Consider the following 20,645-nt stretch of genomic DNA (forward strand, 5'->3'; position numbering starts at 1 on the left):
GCACTTTTATCAATGCTTACAGATTTCTTGACTTACTATTTACAATATATTGGTCTAATATTATTTATCACTTATTTTATTTCTAATCTTCATTTTCTCATTTGAATTAATTACCAAAATCAATTTAGGAAATCTTTAACATAATATAAGTTTAGATTATTTTTAATTATCAATCAGATGGATTTAAATGGAATCAACCAACGTATAAGTTGATATGATTTTTTAAAAATTATTTTATGTTTTAATCATCGGAATTTTAAGTGTAATGTTTTATTAATCTATTATAAATAAAAATCCTTAAAATTTTAGTTGTATTTATAATTTCAAAAAAATAATTAGTTAAATAGAGTGAAGAAGTAGAGAGAAAGGTTTGAGCATAGCCAAAGATAAAAAACCCTAAACGTGGCAAAAATGTTTATATTATTTATAATGGAATTGTTTGCAAACTAAAAAAAAAAATTCCTCTATAGTTTTATGTTTTGCAATGGGGGTTTTATGAGGTCATTCGAAACTGTTTATTTAATCATTCTGATTTAAAATTAATAACTTAAGATGATTTAAACTAAAAAAAGATACAACCATCGTCAGAAATCATCGGATTACATATAACAAATTATGTATTTTTTGTATATTTTATATATTATGTATTTGACTTTTATATGTTATGTATTTTTATCTTTATATTTTATACATATATATGTATTTTTTTTTCATTTATATAATCGAACACTGGGTGTGTACATGAGTGGGGTGTTGGCGTTGATGACCGGTGGGTTTTACGCCTTAATTTCTGAATTACAAATAAACCAAAAAAAAAAAAAGAAAAGTGTTTGGTTGGGTAATTTTCGATTTAGATAACTGTTTAGAAAATGATATTCAATGTCTTAAAGATTTTATATTTTGTACCACTTATGATAATTCTATTTATGTTTTAACATTTTTATCCATATGTATAATTGTATTTGTCTCTTGTATTATGTTAAGAATATGTATTAAGAAACAGGCTTTGTCTTTGTTCTCTCACGGTATTTTCTCAAGACTCGGGCCTGATTTTTCTCCCTTCAATGTTTGCCTTTGTTCCAATCAAGAATCATTTGGTTGGGTCGTTGAACTCGGCGTTTTTATTTTGTATGTGTGTTTTTTAAGCCTTCTTTTACTTTCCTTTTATACTTGCTTCTCCTATTTCAGCTAGTATAACAAAAGACTTAATCGTGAGGTATTCGTTCCACTGAAAGGAGAATTAGGGAAGCATTCAATTTTTCATAATTTTTTTTTGTTTTTAATAAATCAAGAAGAGGAAGCTATATTTCTATTTTTTCTCTCTTCTGTTTTAAATTACTGAAGTATAACATATCGAGAAAGTTTTTTCTGTTTGAGTATCTCATATTGCATTACTTAACATGTTGTTTAGATGGGCTAGGGGCTTATCCCTTCTTCAGGGAGTTCATTTATGGGTGGAAGGAGGTGGTGGGACCCACTCATTTCACGATGGGAAGGGCTTGACCGCCCAACATCGGCGAGCCACCAGAAGATGAGGTAGCTAACCCAGACTGAGACCAGGAGGGCTGGACCAGCCTGGTAACTGCAGGAGGCATCCAGACGGATGCAGTGGACAAGGTGCAGCTCCATCAGTAAGGCGCTAAACCTAGCGCTGGGCTGCACCACAGAAAAAAAATTAATAATTGAATAATTAATAAAAGGATAAAAAAAAAATTGGTGATCCTTGGGAGCAGTGGCATGCGCATACCCCAAGCACTACCCACTGCTCCCGCACCCAGTATGCCAGAAATGGCAAGGGAGGGGGATAAAAAAAAAAAAAAAAAAAAAAAAGATGGGCAGAGGGCAATACACCCATTTAGGTTGTATTTATAAATTCCAGATTGAATTCCTTTAACTTCGAAATAACGCTTGGTTCTTTATAATTCAAACAATCATACTGCCCAGATTATTTTCTAAACCTCTAATTGATGGGTTGTGCAAGGTGTCATAAAAATAAACGTTTTTTTCGCAGATTTTCGACCATAGAGGCGCTTTTCGATCAATGATCCGCAAAGGAAGCGGCAATGCTGAAACTGAGATTTAAAATAATTAAAAATTCCCCAAATATTAAAAAAAAATATATAGTTATAACCGTCAAAACCGAATATAAATGTCACACCAGAAATGATAGTATATTTAATAAAAAATTCAAAAAAAGTTAATATATTAAATTTTCATAACGATGATTTCTTCGATAAATTAATATTTTATATGAATTGGAAAAATATAGTTGACCGTATGAAGTAGATTGGAGGAAGATAGTCTGGGTGGCGGTCAGTAAAGGTTTCAAAATAGTAAAAAAATCTATTTAATTAAACAATAAATAGTTTTTTGTAACTATTTTGAAACCTCTATTGACCTCCCGGACTATCTTCCTTCAATACTTTATATTAAAAGTATTTAGCTTATTCAAATTTTTCCTGTCAAATAGATACCAATGTTGGCATTTGACCTATCAATAAAATACCCCTATAATAATGAAATTTTTAATATTTTTTCAATCTTTTTTCAAATATACTTCCGGACCCATATTTAATAAAATAAGGCTAGAAACTCTAGCCGAAATGTTGGCACGATTAAATAAGTTACATCAACTTATTTGTGTTTTATTTTGACCGCACCCCCAACCATCTTCTCAAAGTATAAAATAGTTTGTAAATTTGAATAAAATAAATAATAAGGTGAATACAAAATTGTCTTGTGTTGAAAAATGGGGTCGCTGCATTGAAAGATTTGGGCGGCAGGGAATGTTTAAAATGAAATAAAAGTTTCATAAAAATAATTTGTATTGTCTCCTCCAACATCTTCGTCTATTAGTATTCCATACAGACATTTTTTTTCTATTAGATGTTTATTTATTTTTCCATGAAAATATTGAAGTATTTATAGAAGTATAAAAGTACAAAATATGAAATTAGTATATTTATAAAAATACATTAATCCTCGTCCCTTCCATCGGTAATGTAGTAGGCATAGAGAACCCCGTAAGTTGTGACTGTGGCTGCAAAAGCGATAGGGAAAGCTTTGCGAGCAACTATGTCTATCTGGCTAAACCCTTTCTCTAGAAGCCGCCCCCGATGGTTGGGTAGGATGTTGAAGCTCTTCCAGAAATCTAAAGTAGCTGAAAGAGTCCTCCGGTAGTATTTCTTGTACCAAGAGAAAATTTTGAGAGGAGATTTTGTGCTTGAAGAAGTTTCTGGACTCAAAGGCAGCCATGTGTCCTCTCTGAAAATTTAATAACTATTTTTGTTAGACCAATTTTCTGTTAATAATTTTAAGCTAATCATATGACTCTAAAGGTTACTATATATATAAATAAATAAATGATTTAATCCTAATTAATATTAATATAAAAATATCCATTTCAAAAAGAATGACATTGGAAGTTCATTATATTAAAGAAAAAAAAAATTCGCATTTTTCATTTAATTCTCAGTATCACTACTTTTTAAATTACATAAAAAAAACATTAAATCCATTTGTAAAGTAGAGGGAATTCACTAATATTTGACACCTATAGAACTCTTTATGTTCAATATTTTCCAAGACACAGATTCCAGGTTTTCAATATTCCTTCACGTTTTAGATATTTTGCAACCTACATTGAAAATTATATCCCATAAAAAGTACGATACATCAAGAGATCTGATACGAATTATAATTTAAATGGTACATTTTTTTCCATTCAGGTCATACGGGTTAGGGTTATCAGTCCTCCGTCCAAACAGTGAGTTGCCTCCAATAGGCTGATGGGCCTCACAAACTGAGTTGAGAAGAGGGGAGTGGTCGATGTGTTGTCTTCTGCTAAGAGCGATCACTCATCTAAGAACTGATCATGCTCTACATTACCTAACTTGTTCATCTATTGTAAGCTTCATAGCACTTAATCTCGCTTCCTGTAACGTTATTATATTTAAAATTTACTGTTCTGTATATGTGATATACTAGATGTTTTGAATAAAGTAAAGATGTTAGAATCACCATTCATCCAAAAATAATGAATAATTTTAATTAAACGTTCATCTTAGATAGTTATTTGTACAAACGACATTGGACGGATGAAAATTGCTCGAACGAAAAGTTATCAAACAAATAAAAATTATTTGATAACTATCGCCAATGAATTCTTCTGATAATTTTATGTAATGAAAATATTTTTTTATGATACAGCTAATTATTAATTCTATTAAAGAATTTTTGCCATGTGTGCTTTTTAGTTATAGTGTTATACAGACAATCATAATAGAGGAATTGATAAATCGTTTAACTACATGTTTATGAGTTTAGTTCATGACATTAGTTACGTCATTGTTTTCCCTTAGTGCACTAAGCTAATTTTGTGGTCCTTTAAATATTATTAATTTGTTTTGGAAAATGTTTCATGATATGTCTAACAGTGGACTCTTTATTTTAAAAGAATATCGTTTTTGTTTTGGACCATGACAAATAAACTTATTTTTGTTCGCCCTTTTTTGGCAAGTTCTATAAAAAATTATTAATTAACTGCATAACGCAAAGCTACGAATGTATTTAGGACCTATTACCCGTTATAGAATTCTATATTGATAAATATGCTTTAATTTATCAAATATTCTTGCTTCTGCATGAATTGATGCTTCAGTACATCATTAATTAATGACTTAAGTACGATCCAAATGTTCGCTCCAATTAATTTTAATTAATAATTTTTAGTATAAAATTAATTGTTATTATGGTTAATTATTCATATCATGTGTTTCCTACCTCACGGGTTCGGATGCGAGGTCCGCTGGTAAGGAATGGCATCGCCTGAGAGGTGCGTCAGGACGAAAGTCTATTTCTTCAAATTCGTCTTCTGCTTCGAAGCTTTTGTCTTTCCTCAATTTTTGTTCTTCTTCCTTTCAAATGAGATTGTATTATTTTTTACACATAAGAATTAACTAATATGTAATTTATTACACGAAGACTAATTGTAATGTAAAATGAATTGAAAATAGTTTATTATTCTGGGACTAGGTCCCTTTAGAACAATTATAAGTTAATTATTATTTTACAACATATATTGGCCCAAAACAGTGTGGCCAAAAACAATGGTGCCAAAGTTAATTATAACTTTTATAAAATTGTATTATTGAAACAGAGTTAAAAAAAAAAAAAACTAACTGACTAAATACATAAAAACAGAAAAAAATATATTATTACATCTGTACTATTATAATATTGGATTAGATTGGTTAAGTAAACCGTAATTATACATCATTTATGTTAGAGGGCATGAAGTTCCAGTGTTATGCAAAAATGATTTAACGGGTAAAAAATGATTTATCAAACGCAGTAGTTTGGTGAGGTAGAGGTTAGATGTTAGAAATACGGGACCAGGGCCCTGTTTCATAATAAAGTACAAACTAATACTGTTAGTTTTGTAGAGTTATCTTAATTCATTTTAATTGTTGTAATATCACTAAGAGTCATCCCTATCATGAAAAAATAAGTATTAGTATTATTAGCACACTAGTTTCTACACTTGTACTATGAACTAATACAAGCTTTTATTATGAAACAGGGAGCGGGTAGTAGGGGATTGGACTGAGAATTGGAATTGCAGGTTTTCTAGGATATAGGAGAGGCGACGAGTACTAATTAATTGGAATAGAAAGGAAGCTAGGAAATACTGGCATCGGAAAGATGGATAGAGCCACTTCAGCTCGGCGTAATACTGGGTTATGTGCTTATCACTGGAGATCCCGAAAATAAATAGTACTGCACAAATCATTAGACCTTTAAGTTTAGATTTGAGAGTACCCGAGATTACACTATATACCAAACAGTCTTAATCAAAGTGAGAAAAAACAAAAGAGGAAGTTTCCTTAATTAAGAATTAAGAGTTGAGGTTTTTTAAGTGGAAGAGATAGCGGATTCTATTTAAGGTAGCTATGGTTCAGTGGGAAATTTGGACAATGCGTGGTAAATATATGTTATTATAATAAATACTGTGCCACAGCTGCTTAAATACATGTGTTGCAGAAGAAAAAAAATATTAGGCCAGAAATAAATCATTACATTACCAATATTTATCTTAAACTTTTCTTACCAACTTGATATAGTACTCATTTTTAAGAAACCTAATCTCTGGTTTTATAATTTTAAAATGCTAGAATTCAATACCACAGTGATCGAACGTATTAAGGCGTCATCTCGTGTCACAAGCAGCGCCGGTTTAAATCGGACCTGAACGGAGTGAGTTTTAGTTCAGGGCGAGTTTTATCTCGGCTTTGAGGCCGTTTTATGTGATACTAGTTTAAAGCCTGCCTAGAGGGGTTGACTTTTATTTCGTAATGAATAAACCTCTAACTGCTAACTCTGGCTAGGATAGATCAGCAGCTTGATGGATAACACGCCTTGGCAGTTCTTACATAGAGAACATAAAACGTTATAATAAATTAAAAATAATCTCAGGTTTAATCTCTGTCTTCTCTCTTGATTGATTGGTCGGTTGCTGAGCTGAAGGATCTTACAACAATCTGCTCTTGTGTACCCAAACTAACTTACAAAATAAACTTAAAGCTCAATAAAAAAAAAATGAAAATGGTATGGTAATTGTAATTGCAGCCGGATGATAAGCTTGGATCTCAGTAGTGTAATTCATTTTTGGAAGACCTTGAGTTGGAGAAAGTAAAAAACTTGTAAGAGCATAAAGTGTCTTGGGGTTAGTAATTGATAACATTCTAAAACCTGCACGATCCCTACAACTTGACAACAGCACGTGCCTTTGGATTATTCAGCAACTGGATATTATCAATAACGGCGTGACTCGGGATAAAATGAACTTAGCGGTGTTTGCGCATTAACAGGATATGACAATATCACTGCCGAAGACTTTCCTGGTAGCCTATTAAACCAATGTTCCCTCCAACTCCATAATATATCTCATAATTAGATCAAATAGCCACTTAAAGTTTTCAATCCACTTCTACCAGGAATTCTGAGAAAATTCGGCTACAAGAGGGATTTCCTAAGTTCACTAGTGGAGCTGGGACTGATGAGATGTACTGTACGACATATGGATGACTGACCATTATTATGAATTTTCGGTGTTAATGAATAAAAGAATGCACAAATGAAGGTAATGATTAGTTGAGGATTACCCATACTCTTTCAGGCACGACAGATTTACGACTTACTATATCTTTTCTTTGAGGATAATGCTGGAAAAAATTATGAATATAACCTCAACTTGCTCCATCTTTACCACTATTTGTGCATTTCAAGTTCTATGGTCGGATGGATTGAGGAGAACTTATAAAAAAGTTTACAAGTTCTTAAATTGGAGCTTACTATGATAACTTTCACAAATACAGAGTACAGAATAAAGATTCTTGATAGCATCTCCAGGTATTTTGATGTGCCAAATGGCCTTAGACAGGATGATGCATTGCTCCCTGAATTGTTTATTCTGGGCTTAGAAATGGCAGTGAGATCAAGATAAATCCCTGAGGGACAATTATGAATAGACTGATGCACCTATGCGAATGACGTTGTAATCACTGACAGAAAACACATATTGTTTGGGGCTCTCCAGGAATTCCAGGATTCTACAAATAAGCTTGGTCTAGTAGTAAATGTACTAAATACTAGTAGTAAAAAACAAAATACACGACATCTTCCAGGGGTGAAGAGCAGAACAGCCCATAAGTTGCGGCTTATGGTCACGTTTTCGACAATGTGAACTTCAATCAAATGTTCAAATTGTATTTAAAGAGGTGATGTAAGCCGGAGGGAATTTAGATCAACGCCCAGCGTGTAGGGACGAATAATTGGAGGTAGAGTAGATCATCAGGTGAATCCACGGAAGCGTCGGAAACCGAAGAAGAATCTGAGGAGACTTGAAACCGAGGCGGTGAAGGGGTAATGAGGAGGAAGATGGAGGCGAAGAACTGGAGAGAGAAAGATGCGAGACATTTGAAGGAGATGTCAGCAGAGGGGCGACCTCACACTGGTAAACTATATCCTGAAGGAAAAGAGCAGCGGTTTGCTTTTAATAGAGATATCAGGAGTGAAATGCCTGGTAGGCAATTTTGAAATGACAAACAGTTCGAAGGCCAATGCCCTGGCAAGGCTCTATATCGCTTGCTTAAATAAATTAATATAAAATCAAATTTCCTAGAGCATACACTTAATAAACGATTTCTATTAGAAGAATCACACAAAGACACGGAAAATACACACTTGTACGCAGTAACAATTCTATGTGCAGGTACTGGATTTTTTGTGTTTACACTATTGTGGACACCATACGATAAAGGAACGCTCCGACTATAAAACATTCCGTATCCCTGTTGGTGCATGTAATACATTTTGGGGAGAATCATTAAAAAATGTTCTTAGGACGTTAGCTATGTCTATCAAGCTGACTTCAAGCTAGAAGTCACAAACAAATTCTTAGTGTTTATCCAGCTCTATACGACGCTATGGTGTTCACACTACGCTGTCTACAGCGATTCCAATATTCAAAGGTCGGAAACGTCGCTGAAGGAGAAGCAGCATTTCCAAGCTCTTCTAGAACTTCTTGGAGTACCATCATATATCAAAAGGCATACTAAATCCCAAACTCAGAATATAATCGCTGGAAATGGTATAATGAAAAGTGCTTATAAAAGTCAAAGCAGTCAAGTTTCGTTAGTTCTAGTTTTGTGTTACTTCGCTAGCGAACCTTAAAATGAGAGATCGTATTAATAAAAGGTATAGAAATAAAAAAAAATTAATTCTACTCATAGCCAATACCACTTACTATTGCATAATTGTTTGGCAAACTTTAATGTTTTTAACAAGTATTTATCCCTACCATTTCAGTCTTCTTCCGAGCCTCTTCATCAATAATTTTCTGAATGTCTGTTGCTAATTTGTTTAAGAAGTTGATTATTGCATATTCGATCATGACTGCGAACACGAAGGCGAAGCAGATGATAATGTACCAATCGAGGGCCGTAGCATAGGAGACGTGAAGATCAGCTCGACCCTCCAGGGCTAAAGTTGTAATAGTGAGGACAATCGTTACAACTGCAACGGATAATGGTAATAGCTTTCATTAATTTGTCCTTAGTATTATTTTCAATAATACAGAAAATAAAATCATTATTTTAAGATAATAATAGAAAGTAGATATTTAAAAATAAAAGTACTTTATGTTACAAAAATAAAATGTTATGTTTATACTTTTTATAAAATGGTATTAAGAATTAACTCCACATCTACTGAAATCCTCATAGTCATTTTTATATTCTCAGTTGATTGTACCTTGTTTATTTTAACTCCTGAATCTTTCCATTACTCCGGAATTCACAATGTTAGTTTGGAAAATTGATGATGATGTAGAGGGAGGGAGTGGAGGGTATTTAATGTTATATATGCATATATAATCTATGTAAATTTTCCAAAATAATCATTAAAAATCAATTTGCCGCAAGATACCGAACTTGACATACTCCACTTAATACCGAAATTTAAAATAAATCCCCCAAAATATTTTAGGTTGTAGATGGGTGAATAGATGGTAGCTAGACATCATCAGATATTTTATTTATGTTTTACTTATATCTGTTTTTCTCCCAGTTATGGTTACTACTACGATCTGTTCTTATTTTCTTATCTGTCTGAAGTAGCTTTCTATGCAAATTCCTTCAATGTACTTCATTTTTCAATATATGATTTCTCTTTATATACATTTATTTATTACGTTGTTTGTAAATTATTTTATATCACAACTAAAATAATTTTATCAAATACTTATGTATAAATAAAGCTAATATATGTTTCAATTTAGGATTAGACTGTGGGTGGCCAACCTTAGTTAGAATCAGTTCTGGTTTGAATCCTATGTGATTTGTTGAGTTTTATTTTGCGGCGTTATTGCTATCGTACTTGCCACAATGGCTGAAAAGATTGTTAACTTGAAGGTTAACCTGTCTTAGATATCCTAGTTCGAATATATTTTTTTAAAGATAATTAATTAACCAAGAAACGAATATGTTTTCAGTTGTACTGCTTATAATTTATTTTGCGGGAAGAAGGCATACCAAGATCAATGCGACTGTCTGAATCCAGGGGGTCAAGCCAAAATGAGATCCAGGAGCTGCAGACTACCAGAGTGATAGGGACGTAGATCTGGAGCATGAAGTAGCCAATTGAACGCTTAAAGTGAAATGTGACTTCAATGATGGAGTGCGGATCTGCAACATTTCATTCCTGAAATAACTTCATTTTCAAAGAAGAAAATAGAATCCTATTTAATTTTTTTTTTCTCCCGAGGTCATCTTTTAGAGAGTTTTTTAATAAAAAAATTTTCAACTTTAAGTACAAAAATAAAATTTAATATTTGAGTCACAAGTGAAAACTTGTCGAGAACTAGCAATATGTAGATATAAACTTCCCTACTGACTTGAACTAGTCAAAACCAGAGATATAAATGATTGGTGTTTTTTTTTTTTTCTTTTTTGGCACTGGTCCCGTGACTGATATCTGATGTAAGTTAACTTAAACTCCGAGGTTCTAGAGCATTATACAATATGCTTGAATTCAGAAACGTTTTTATTTCTTACAGCTTTTTTTTTTTTTTTAATGATTAATAATAATTGATATAAATAATAAATATTGATTTTCATAATCAATGATACTACTAGTTAAATGATTTTTAAATTATTTATTATTATTGTTATTGTCGGAAGATAGTCCGTAATATTAGATAAGAGATTAGATGTTTCTGTTAGTTTACCTGTCTATGTATTATAAAAAATCTTACCCTTCCTAAGGGTTAGCGGAAGAAGTGCAAACATTTTCTTCCTGACTTTCCGTTTCTCAACCTCCTCAGTTATCATCTTTGTTTCAATCTGACAGGTACTTCCCATTATGTTTATTTGTTATTTTTATTCATTTTCTTAACATCTCCCTTTAACATATTACTATACCTCACCTGTACTATATCTAGTTCACCTATCTGTTCTACCTTTTACATCTACTTCTTTACCATATTTATAACTAATTTTAATGATTAGTCTTCTACAATTTATTAGTCTAGATCTGTATTTAAACTTTATCACACCTGGCTATATTTGTTAGTAACTAGTTTCTAGTCCACCTACATGTATACTTCCTTATATTAGTATTATTATTTCTTTTTTTATATACTTTATAAACATAACAATATTTTTGAAATGCTTTTTATTTTAATGTTCTGTCAATTCTATAATGGCTGTATCTTGTTTTTTCATTTAGCCCTGACGAAGCCCTGAAAATGAATAATTAATATCCTACCGCTCCTAGTTAAAAAATTAATTGTAACAGGATTGAAATTCTTAATGTTCATTTTTAAACGGGTTATTATGGTTCATGAGTTTTAGAACCCCCTAATTCCAAAAACAGCATTTTCGGCTACTGGTCATTTTTTTATTATGTTTTCGTGCCGCGATGGTCTCTTGAACGTTTGGACTCATTTGGTTACTTGTTTTCCGGATTTCGACCTCCAATTCCTGTGATCCAAATTGTACAAAATTTTCTAAAATCCTTATTTTCTATAGACTTTAGGACCAAATGGAACTAACAATTTTGAGGAAACTTTCTTCTTTAAAGTCTATTAACCTTTCATATATTGTACATACCCTAGAAACAGTAATTGCTAAGTATAAATATTATTCGCGCATAACTCAATAAGTGCTACATTTTAATTTAAATTTATGTAAATATTAGTTAATTTAATTAATCACAAATCCGACAAAAAAATGTCTAAATCGCGCAAATATTAACTGGTCGTGCCCGTGGTCTTAATTTTAAATTTATATAATTTTCGATAATTTAATATCCTATTCTTAATAAATTTTTCAATTTAAATTTCGGTTCACTGGAATTTAGTATTTAAATTTATTTTTATACCATTTGTAAATCTGCGGCGTGTTTTGACACTGTGCCAATATTTTTTAAAGTATTGTATGCTGGTTCTCTTGAAAACCAGATTGCATTTTATTTACTTTTCAAATGAATAAAAAATTATAATAATATTGTAAGGACCATTTATAATGTTTTACGGAACATCCCAGATGCTTAGAAAATAATTTAATTTCTATCCATTTTAGTCTGAACACATTTTATTTTTCTTATAAGTCCGACGTTTCGGCCAATCCGGCCATCCTCAGAGACAATCTACCACAATAGCTTTTATTACATGTATGATCCTCAACAATTCAAAATACTTAACATTGTTATTTATAATTTATCTTACCTTAATACAATTTTGGAACTAAATGATTTAAAAACTCAACTTCATCCAGGCTATTCTGCCCAGGTCAAAACAAAAATTTCTATGAAACATTAAAACATAAGGTAAAACATATTTTTTTGTTAATAAGTATATCCTACATTATGTCTAGTTACCTAATTAGTCAATTTTTACATTAAAAACTAAAATTAAAATTCGTTTATCACAGTCACTATTTGTTAATACTTCATCACAACAATGGTTTAAATATGACAATTTTTTAATTATGTTCCATCTGAGGTTAAAAATCTATTAATTAATTTTTTAATTGAACTAATTCAATTAATTTTATTAGGTTTATTATGGGACATGATATTTTTCTTTATATATATTTTTCAAATAATTTTTAATTATTAAAGTAGGGTTTGATTATATCCAATTTGCCATCTAAACTTGTTTTTTTTCTTCTTACAGATTATTATATTTAAATAATAAGATTATTAAATTTTCTGATTACCTCTTCCTCTAATCGTAGTCTTTCCAGAAACTATTGAGACGTTTACGACATCGTATTGTGCCATTTCTACTCCCTTCTCTATAGTGACACCTTTCTCATCCCAATTGTACTGAAGGTCCTCTGAAGTATAAGCATCTAAAAAATAATTGTTAAAGTAAAGTTTAAATATAGTAGTAACAATATTCTTGATAAGGATTTAAGCTATTTTTGACGAACTGCTAGAGCGGGATTTCATTAAGACGTTGACCGCTGAATCAAAGAATTATAGGCTCTTGGCATCGGAATCTTCTAAATATACTCCATTGAAAACAAGCTGATTTCGTGTTTATAAATTCCAATTAGAAAAAAATTTATCAATCTATTTGCCTATGCTTAGATAGTTATTTTTTCGGTCTATTTATTAATTATATTTCACTGGTACACAATGATAATTATAATCTATATATCTTATTTTTATTTATTTTTTTATAACCATTGAAATTTTAAGTCCAGTATACATCCTATTAGAAGATACAAATCAGTTAATGAAATACCATTATCTACGCTTTTTTATCACTAAATGTGATTACAATTCCTTTAATGATCTAGTTAGAAATTTATGGGAAAATAAACGTCAAGTTTATTTTTGAAATGAAAGTTTCGAATAGTGGCCATACAAAATTTTTAAAACTTTATTTAATTAAAATAATGAATAAGAAAAGTTAAAGTAATTAATTTTTTTTCAATAATACTTACAACTTCCGATGATCAATGAGCATTTTTGTGAATCTAAGGGGAATTTTCGTAAGTGCATCTTACATTCAGCTGATATTGTCAACCTAAAACAAAAATTCTTATGTAGCTGTGAAGCAATGCGATTTCATTTTAGGTTACTCTCTATTACCTAATCGAAGAGCTTAGAAATCCATCTTCCCTCAGCCTCACAAACTTATTAGGACTAGTAATACTGTGGAGCTCGGAGCCTCTACCGTTGAGGAAAAAGGTGTCCGGTTTCCATATCTTCTCCATGAAGATCCAAGACATGGAGAACTCGTCGATTCCGGGGAACGAAAATCCAAGGCGACGGTCGTACCAGGTTTGCCTGAAGTATACATCCATAGAATAAGTCTGTAAAATCGGGGTACGTTTTGGAATGACTTATTTAAAAGACTGGAAGTACTGTTCACGAAATTTTACCATTCCATTAAAGTTTATTTTTTGGCTGTTTTAAAAAACTTTATCAACAATAATTTCAATAACTGTATTTATTGATTAGAACAATGGGATAAGTCCTTTTCAGACGTTTTATATGAAAACAATAGAATATAGACTTTTTTTTAACCTCACAACTTCCTTTAATCAATTCTCATATTAATAAGTCTCTCAAAAAAAGTTGGAACTTTATTAAAATAATTTATTAAAAGCAGTTTTTTTTTCAAAATGAAAATAATGCAAATAACTTCTAATTGTTTTAATTTTTGGTACTTTATGCCATTAGATTGATAAGAGAGGAACATTGTAAATCTAAAATTCAAATTTCAATCAATCTTTGTTTAAACTAATATGTAAAGAAAAATTAGATAGGACTTATAATATAATATAACATATGAAATATGTTTTTCTTACCTACCTCTTCATTTTCTGATACAGGTCCCAAACTCTTAATGTGCATGTTGCACATAACTTTAGTGGGTGGTCCTGCGAAAAAAAGATATATTTTTATATTTAGATCACGAAGAATATTATTATAAACATTTAATTTAGGAAATTTGGTATTACAGCCTATACATGGTTATAATTAAAGATTTTTTAATACTTTCATGTAATTATATTATTAAATTATGAAAAAAAAATATGGACCCGGCCCCCTTTTAATTTTGTTAGTCCCTATTGTCATTGTATTAAATTCGGTTATTTAATCTATTTTATTTTTTTCAATAATGATTTTTTGAAGAAAAAAAATTAAACGTCCGTCTAAATAAATTTAGGTTTATTAAACCTTAAAAGGCCTAATGTTAAGGTAAGTACAAAAATCGATTTTTTTTTAAATATAGCACCAGACTAACCGGTCTTCAGTTAGCTACTATTTGAATTGTGATTATATCCACATTAATTAATTCCATAAGTAAATAAAAAAATAATGAAATCAGACTTACTAGATTATTAGCAAAGACAAAGCATATGCAACTATCGAAAGTTTGACCTCTGACGTAGTTTGATGCTCTCTGTGGGAATTCTCAAGGAATAATTCGTATATAAAACTGTAAACCTCCCGGAACATTCTAGGAGCTCTTGGTTCAGGAACATTTTACTGATTCTATAATCTAGTCAAAATTAATTGTGAATCCAACATTAAAGATGGCATATTTTTTATTTAATAATTTTTGCATTAAATTTAAAACCCAAACTGGTTTAGGAACGTTTTCTGAGTAGATAAACTATAGATATTTCACTATTTGCTATTTACTGATACAATAAATACTTATTTCAAATAACAGTTTGTACTGTTACTATGTGTAACAGTTTGCGGCGTTTTACTCAGAAAAAATTAGGTTTATTTTGAAAAACTGTTATGAATTCTTAATTTTATTTTACTCTTTTTATTCTAAATACGTTTAGAATGAACTGTCTAATACTTTAAATTTATTTTATTTTATTTCTAAGTTTAAATTGACCATTGTAAATCAACATTTCAATTTATTCAACATACTTGAGGATTTATTTGATAAACAAATAAGTCTTATTTATATCATTTATGATTGCACATGTTGATATTTGGTGTAAAGTATAACTAGAAATAGTTTTTGGTGTAAACTATTTCTTTTTTAAATGATAAAAACACATGGGGACTCACCACCGATCTCTGGCCGTATCCTCTGGTCGTAAGACACCGAAAGAAGGCTGTTGAGTACCCTCGTAACGTTAGCAGTAAAATCTTGAGCCAAAATAGAATTGGTAAGACTTAGACGAGCCACAATGAACATTAATACCGCCCTGAAGAACATGGCACCAGAGACTAGGCTCGCACCACACTGCGTCCACACCTGCTACACATCTATCCCCCGTCTATATCCAATGATGTCATCGTCACAGAAATACAGTTCATTTCTTTGTTCACTAAATATCTTCTTATTTGTAATAAACATTTAATTTATAACCTGACTAATTTTCGTTTTAAAATACAATCATTTGAATGTTAAATAGGCATTCTTCTCTAGTTTGTAAAGTCTTTTTTTTTAACCCTTATCTTGTTATTTCTAGCATACGAGGGATATGAAGGAAGGTTGCCCTATAGATAATGAATTTTACTTAGATTATGTAAGCTTCTAAAATTGTTCTTGGTACAAAGATAACACTGGAACCTCCATATTCTCTTTTTTGTTTATTAGTATGTTGATATGCTTCAGTTAAATAAATTACCTTATTATTGTTATTTTTATTTGTAAATTCTTTATTATCAATTTTCATAAGTTCATGTATTTTAATGAAAACGACTATAACATTGCCAAAGTATAGTATAGTAGTGAATTGGTCAACAGTGATATACCGTAAATTGTTTTTTAAGCACTTACTGTCGACTATCTGGTATGTTGTTAAAATTTTTAACATACTCTGTCAAAATCACTGCTTCAGCGGTCGAAATCCGTTTCCTACACTACTTCGCTAAATAGATAATAACCCAAAGAATCATTTTTAGTAAAAAATTGGCATATATATGTACTTCTGAAGAAAGTAGACAGTTAGACGATTTCTTAAACAATAGTTTATTATAAATAAAAGGTTACAGAGGTATAACAGAAGTACTAACTGTAAGTAAAAACACAATTCTACTTACCTAAAACAATAGAATAGAATAAAAGCCCCTTTCCACAGTTTATAATGAATCTAATAGTGAACTATTACAAGTAATTGAGAGAATATTGACAAAGTTATTATTATAGACAAAATCTAATCATTTGAAACAAAAAAAAACATTTTTTATAACCTTCTTATTATAGTTCACCTCGGGACCGCTAGGGGTGCTGCGAAGGGTTCGAATATAGTAGCTATGAATATAAAGCTTAATGAAACAGATTGTACGTTAACATTTGAACATGTTATCTTCTTAGAAAGAAGTAATTCTTGCCTCCGAAAGATATTCAATAATAAAGTAATTTGTAATTTTTGTCAGAAGCACATGCTACATTTTTTAGACGTTACTAATCTTGTAGTCCAATTTTCATCTTTCCTTTACTACTTTATTCAGTACTATGCATCGGTTTATTACGGTTAATTACCATTAATAACTAAATAATTTTTGTCAAAACGATATTTTTAGTAATCATGTCATCACTCAGCCTCATAATTACTGATTCAAGAGTGACAAATTAAGCTCGCATGAAGAAGCAGATACCTGTGCATTGTTCTTATTGAAACGGCCAAACTTCCCGCTTATCTTCTTTTGCAGGTCACATCACTTCAACGTTTTATTTCGTTTAATTTCTCACAATGGCGATGCTGTAACGTAAATCAAATGTTGTGTACGATAATTCAGTTTTGAAGTGATTATAATTTATTTATATTTTCATCAAGGTATATGTATTATTTAATCTGGTAAATGTTACTTTATAATTTACCGAATTGGGCTGTTTTACCGAATTTAAGTAACGTTTTAATTGGAAAAGAGGTGAGAACTCCTTTTTGAACGCCAATAGAATAACAGTTTTGCAAGAATTTTTTTGTGCAATAATCGTTTCAAAAAACAAACAATATAATTATTTTTTTGATTTTCCTCTCAATGCCAAATAAAATTGTTGTTGAAAATCTCATGTTATGTTTTATTTAAAAGTGAAAAGTATTTTGACCGAAAACGTTTGACATAAAAAGCACGAATTAGAAGAGGCTCTGGGTTTAGAATCACAGATTTTTTTTTTGGTGATACTAGTTTGAAAAATATTAAAATTAAGAATACCTGATAATAATATATGTACGATTATTCAATACATATGTTATTATATTACTATTATATATGTTATTATATAAAATCGATAAGTGTGTTCTCTACTATACATGGCTATATACATCTTGATGTAAACAAATGCTACTCTCACATATTCAATAAAATCATATAAAAACAATTTAAAAAAAAAAAGAAAAAAGATTATTGCTTGAACAAGGAATAGAGAAAATAAAAAAATAAAGAAATATGTTTATTTATAACAATAATAATTTACATTTTTCAACTGGTGCATATTCATTTTTTTTTTAGTTATTTTAGTAATAATTAACATTTAGTTTGAGCTTTTTATTTTTGTGTGCTAAGTAACTGATCCTGTGTTTATTATTAATGATCCAATCGAATACTATTAAAATAAAAATAAAAATTTCTTTGAGTAGAAATATCAGTGAATGTTAATAATTCACTGGATCTGGGTTATGTTGTATTGGGTGAGTTTTCGGGAATCTTACTAGTATAGAAAAAAAGTGTAGTGCATTCCTTAAGTGGTTTTATTATCTACTTTTGGTCCATAAATGTGATTTTGAGTCTTAGCTGAACCAGTGTTTGATGTATTGAAAAGGTATATCTGTCTTTGATCGTACTAAATGAACTTAAATATAAAAAAAATAACAAAATACAAGTAAGGCATCTAATAAAGTTAGCCTTACCAAATATTCTTGTCTGAATAGATTAATAACTGTTTTGTGTATCCCTGAACGATATTCCTTATTTTATTTCAATGATCGTGTAAGTGAGTAGATATCAAGAATAATAAGCATGGTTTTCTGATCCAAATTTTTTTTATGATTTGTATCGACGATTTATTGAATTGAATACTTCCGTTAGACATCACTTTACAAATTTGTATATCATAGAAATGGAAAATATCAAAATATGTCCTATTAGCCAAAATTGTAATAATTACATTTCATTTATGTCTATCATTTTTATGTGTTATTTTGGCTCCGACCGATACATGTTGTCATCTGGTTGGACCATATTGGATGTAATTTTTTTAATTAAAATAAAAATCAAATTAAAAAATCAAAGTGTAGTTGTTTTTGGGATACTTCGTGAAGATTATAATATTGATTACACGTCTTGTAACGTTAGTATTTTTTTAAGCTTAACTTTATCTTAGAGTATTTGATAATGACTTGATAATTATTTAACTATGAATTGATTTGAGTATTCAGATTACACATTTAAGTATTATTTTTATTATTGGTATTGTAGTCGTTTAACACTATTATTTATTTTAACATGTTTCCTCTCATTTGGTTCATCCCAGTCTTGAAATTTATAGTCCAGTATTTGTTATAGAAAATATATCCCTGTTCTATTGTCCGTTACCAACACTAACATGAAATGATTCATAGCATGTTCACTTAAAATATGTATAAGTTTTCTTCCTAGTCTAAATTTGTGACCTAAACAACCGAATTGGTCCGAAATGAATGTTTTGCAAAATTATTTTTAGCATGGCGATAATAGAACATATAAAAAAGTTTTAATGATACAAGAAATTAAGCAAAAAATATATTAATAAAATTTATATAACTTATTACATCATATTGTAGTGCTATATCAAATATTGTCGGTAATAGTTCTTTAAAAATACATTGTTTCCTATTTTACTCTAAAATATAATTCGTATATATAATTATACATATGTATGCGTTCTCGAAGGCCCTCTCTCCTACCAAAAAAGATACATAAATATATATCTACAATACCTTATAATCACGTAACAACTGTTTTATAAACAATAGTGAAGGGTAAATACTACCTTGGCAATGTTTTGCTGCTTACGCTTTTCTAAAAGCGTTATGTGTAATAAATGTATTAATGAATTTAAAAAATATTTGATCGTATTGAGAGTGGCTGATCAATTGCGATGGAATGCTAACCTATGACGAATCATTTGAGATGTAAAAAAATATTTCTAATCAAATACTATATTTTTCATGTTGATGCTATTACAAAAGTTATTATGCATTCACATAATTAAATATACATTCATGTGATATTCCATTAACTCCACCGTACACTGCTTATTTATTCTCGAAATATATAAATCTATTAAAAAATATAATTCTAATTAATTTATTTAGAAAAATAAATTTAAATTGTTTTTACTAAAAATTTAATTTTTAAAAATATACTACAGATTTTATCGTTTACAAGAACAATTCAAATGTAATTAAAAAAGTTTTAATATTTCACAACAAATTACTTCGGTCTCATAGCCACTTTTTAATGACGGCTTTAACTAAAATATCAATGCTTTTAATGTATGAAAAAATCCCAAATATTTTCATACTCAAAAATATTTGGTGTAAACACTGACACGTCCAAAGTCAGTTTGCACGGTTCAATTCAAAATTTGTTTGTTGTAACTTTGTTAATATTAGTCTAATTAATATGTTGTTAATGGTCGGGGGGAGAGAAGAGGAGGAAGGAGGGTAGCATGAGTACAAATATGCAGCCTAATGGTCATTTATTTATAGTTAATAAATTTTTAGCTTTGTAGAAAATTTCACAATATTTCGAATGAGCAATAGTGAGCTATGGAAGAGGGTAAAAATAGCACGAATTTTTTTTTTTATTTTTTTTAAGAATATGCATTATAGAATATAATGCAAACATCTCAGTAAAGACACATATTTAAAAATGTCCTTACTATTCGGCAGTTATCTAGCAGAATGCCTTTTGTGCCAATTTCAAGTTTCAAATATTAAGTGCTGCTTGACTTAGTAGTCAAATGATTCGCATTACATGGGATTGATATATCAATGGTTCTATTTTATCTCTTGTGAACAACCAACATGTCGAGGGGATAATACGATAATTTTTGATCCGTGATTATTTGTTTATCTAAAAATACTTTTATTTTATTTAATATTATG

At 30.1% G+C, this 20,645-nt stretch overlaps 1 protein-coding gene and 1 long non-coding RNA gene across 6 annotated transcripts in view; one reads left to right on the forward strand and one right to left on the reverse strand.

The window, feature by feature from the left end:
• Positions 1-2,831: 2,831 nt before the first annotated feature.
• Positions 2,832-16,717, reverse strand: LOC106683438 (gamma-aminobutyric acid receptor subunit alpha-6). 5 transcript variants are annotated; one of them, XM_014424920.2, is made up of 9 exons: positions 16,594-16,717; positions 14,389-14,456; positions 13,663-13,860; positions 13,515-13,597; positions 12,780-12,914; positions 10,092-10,244; positions 8,861-9,075; positions 4,783-4,916; positions 2,832-3,264 (listed from the first exon to the last, which is right to left on the reverse strand). In XM_014424920.2, the coding sequence occupies exons 2-9, from the start codon at positions 14,394-14,396 to the stop codon at positions 2,976-2,978; spliced, it is 1,215 nt and encodes a 404-aa protein (XP_014280406.1). In that variant the 5' UTR covers positions 14,397-14,456; positions 16,594-16,717; the 3' UTR covers positions 2,832-2,975. The 5 variants fall into 5 exon arrangements, with proteins under 5 accessions (XP_014280406.1, XP_014280402.1, XP_014280404.1 ...); XM_014424916.2 differs by having other exon boundaries at positions 13,663-13,886; XM_014424918.2 differs by having other exon boundaries at positions 13,663-13,886; positions 14,385-14,456.
• LOC136796088 (uncharacterized) overlaps positions 7,902-20,645 on the forward strand; it is an 18,342-nt gene continuing 5,598 nt past the window's right edge. The window contains exons 1-2 of the long non-coding RNA XR_010843784.1: positions 7,902-8,757; positions 8,869-9,090. This is a non-coding gene — a long non-coding RNA (uncharacterized lncRNA). The remainder of the gene's footprint in view (positions 8,758-8,868; positions 9,091-20,645) is intronic.

This window comes from Halyomorpha halys, unplaced genomic scaffold (assembly GCF_000696795.3).
Source record: "Halyomorpha halys isolate HHAL.00 unplaced genomic scaffold, Hhal_1.1 Scaffold483.1, whole genome shotgun sequence".
Lineage (NCBI taxonomy): Eukaryota > Metazoa > Arthropoda > Insecta > Hemiptera > Pentatomidae > Halyomorpha > Halyomorpha halys.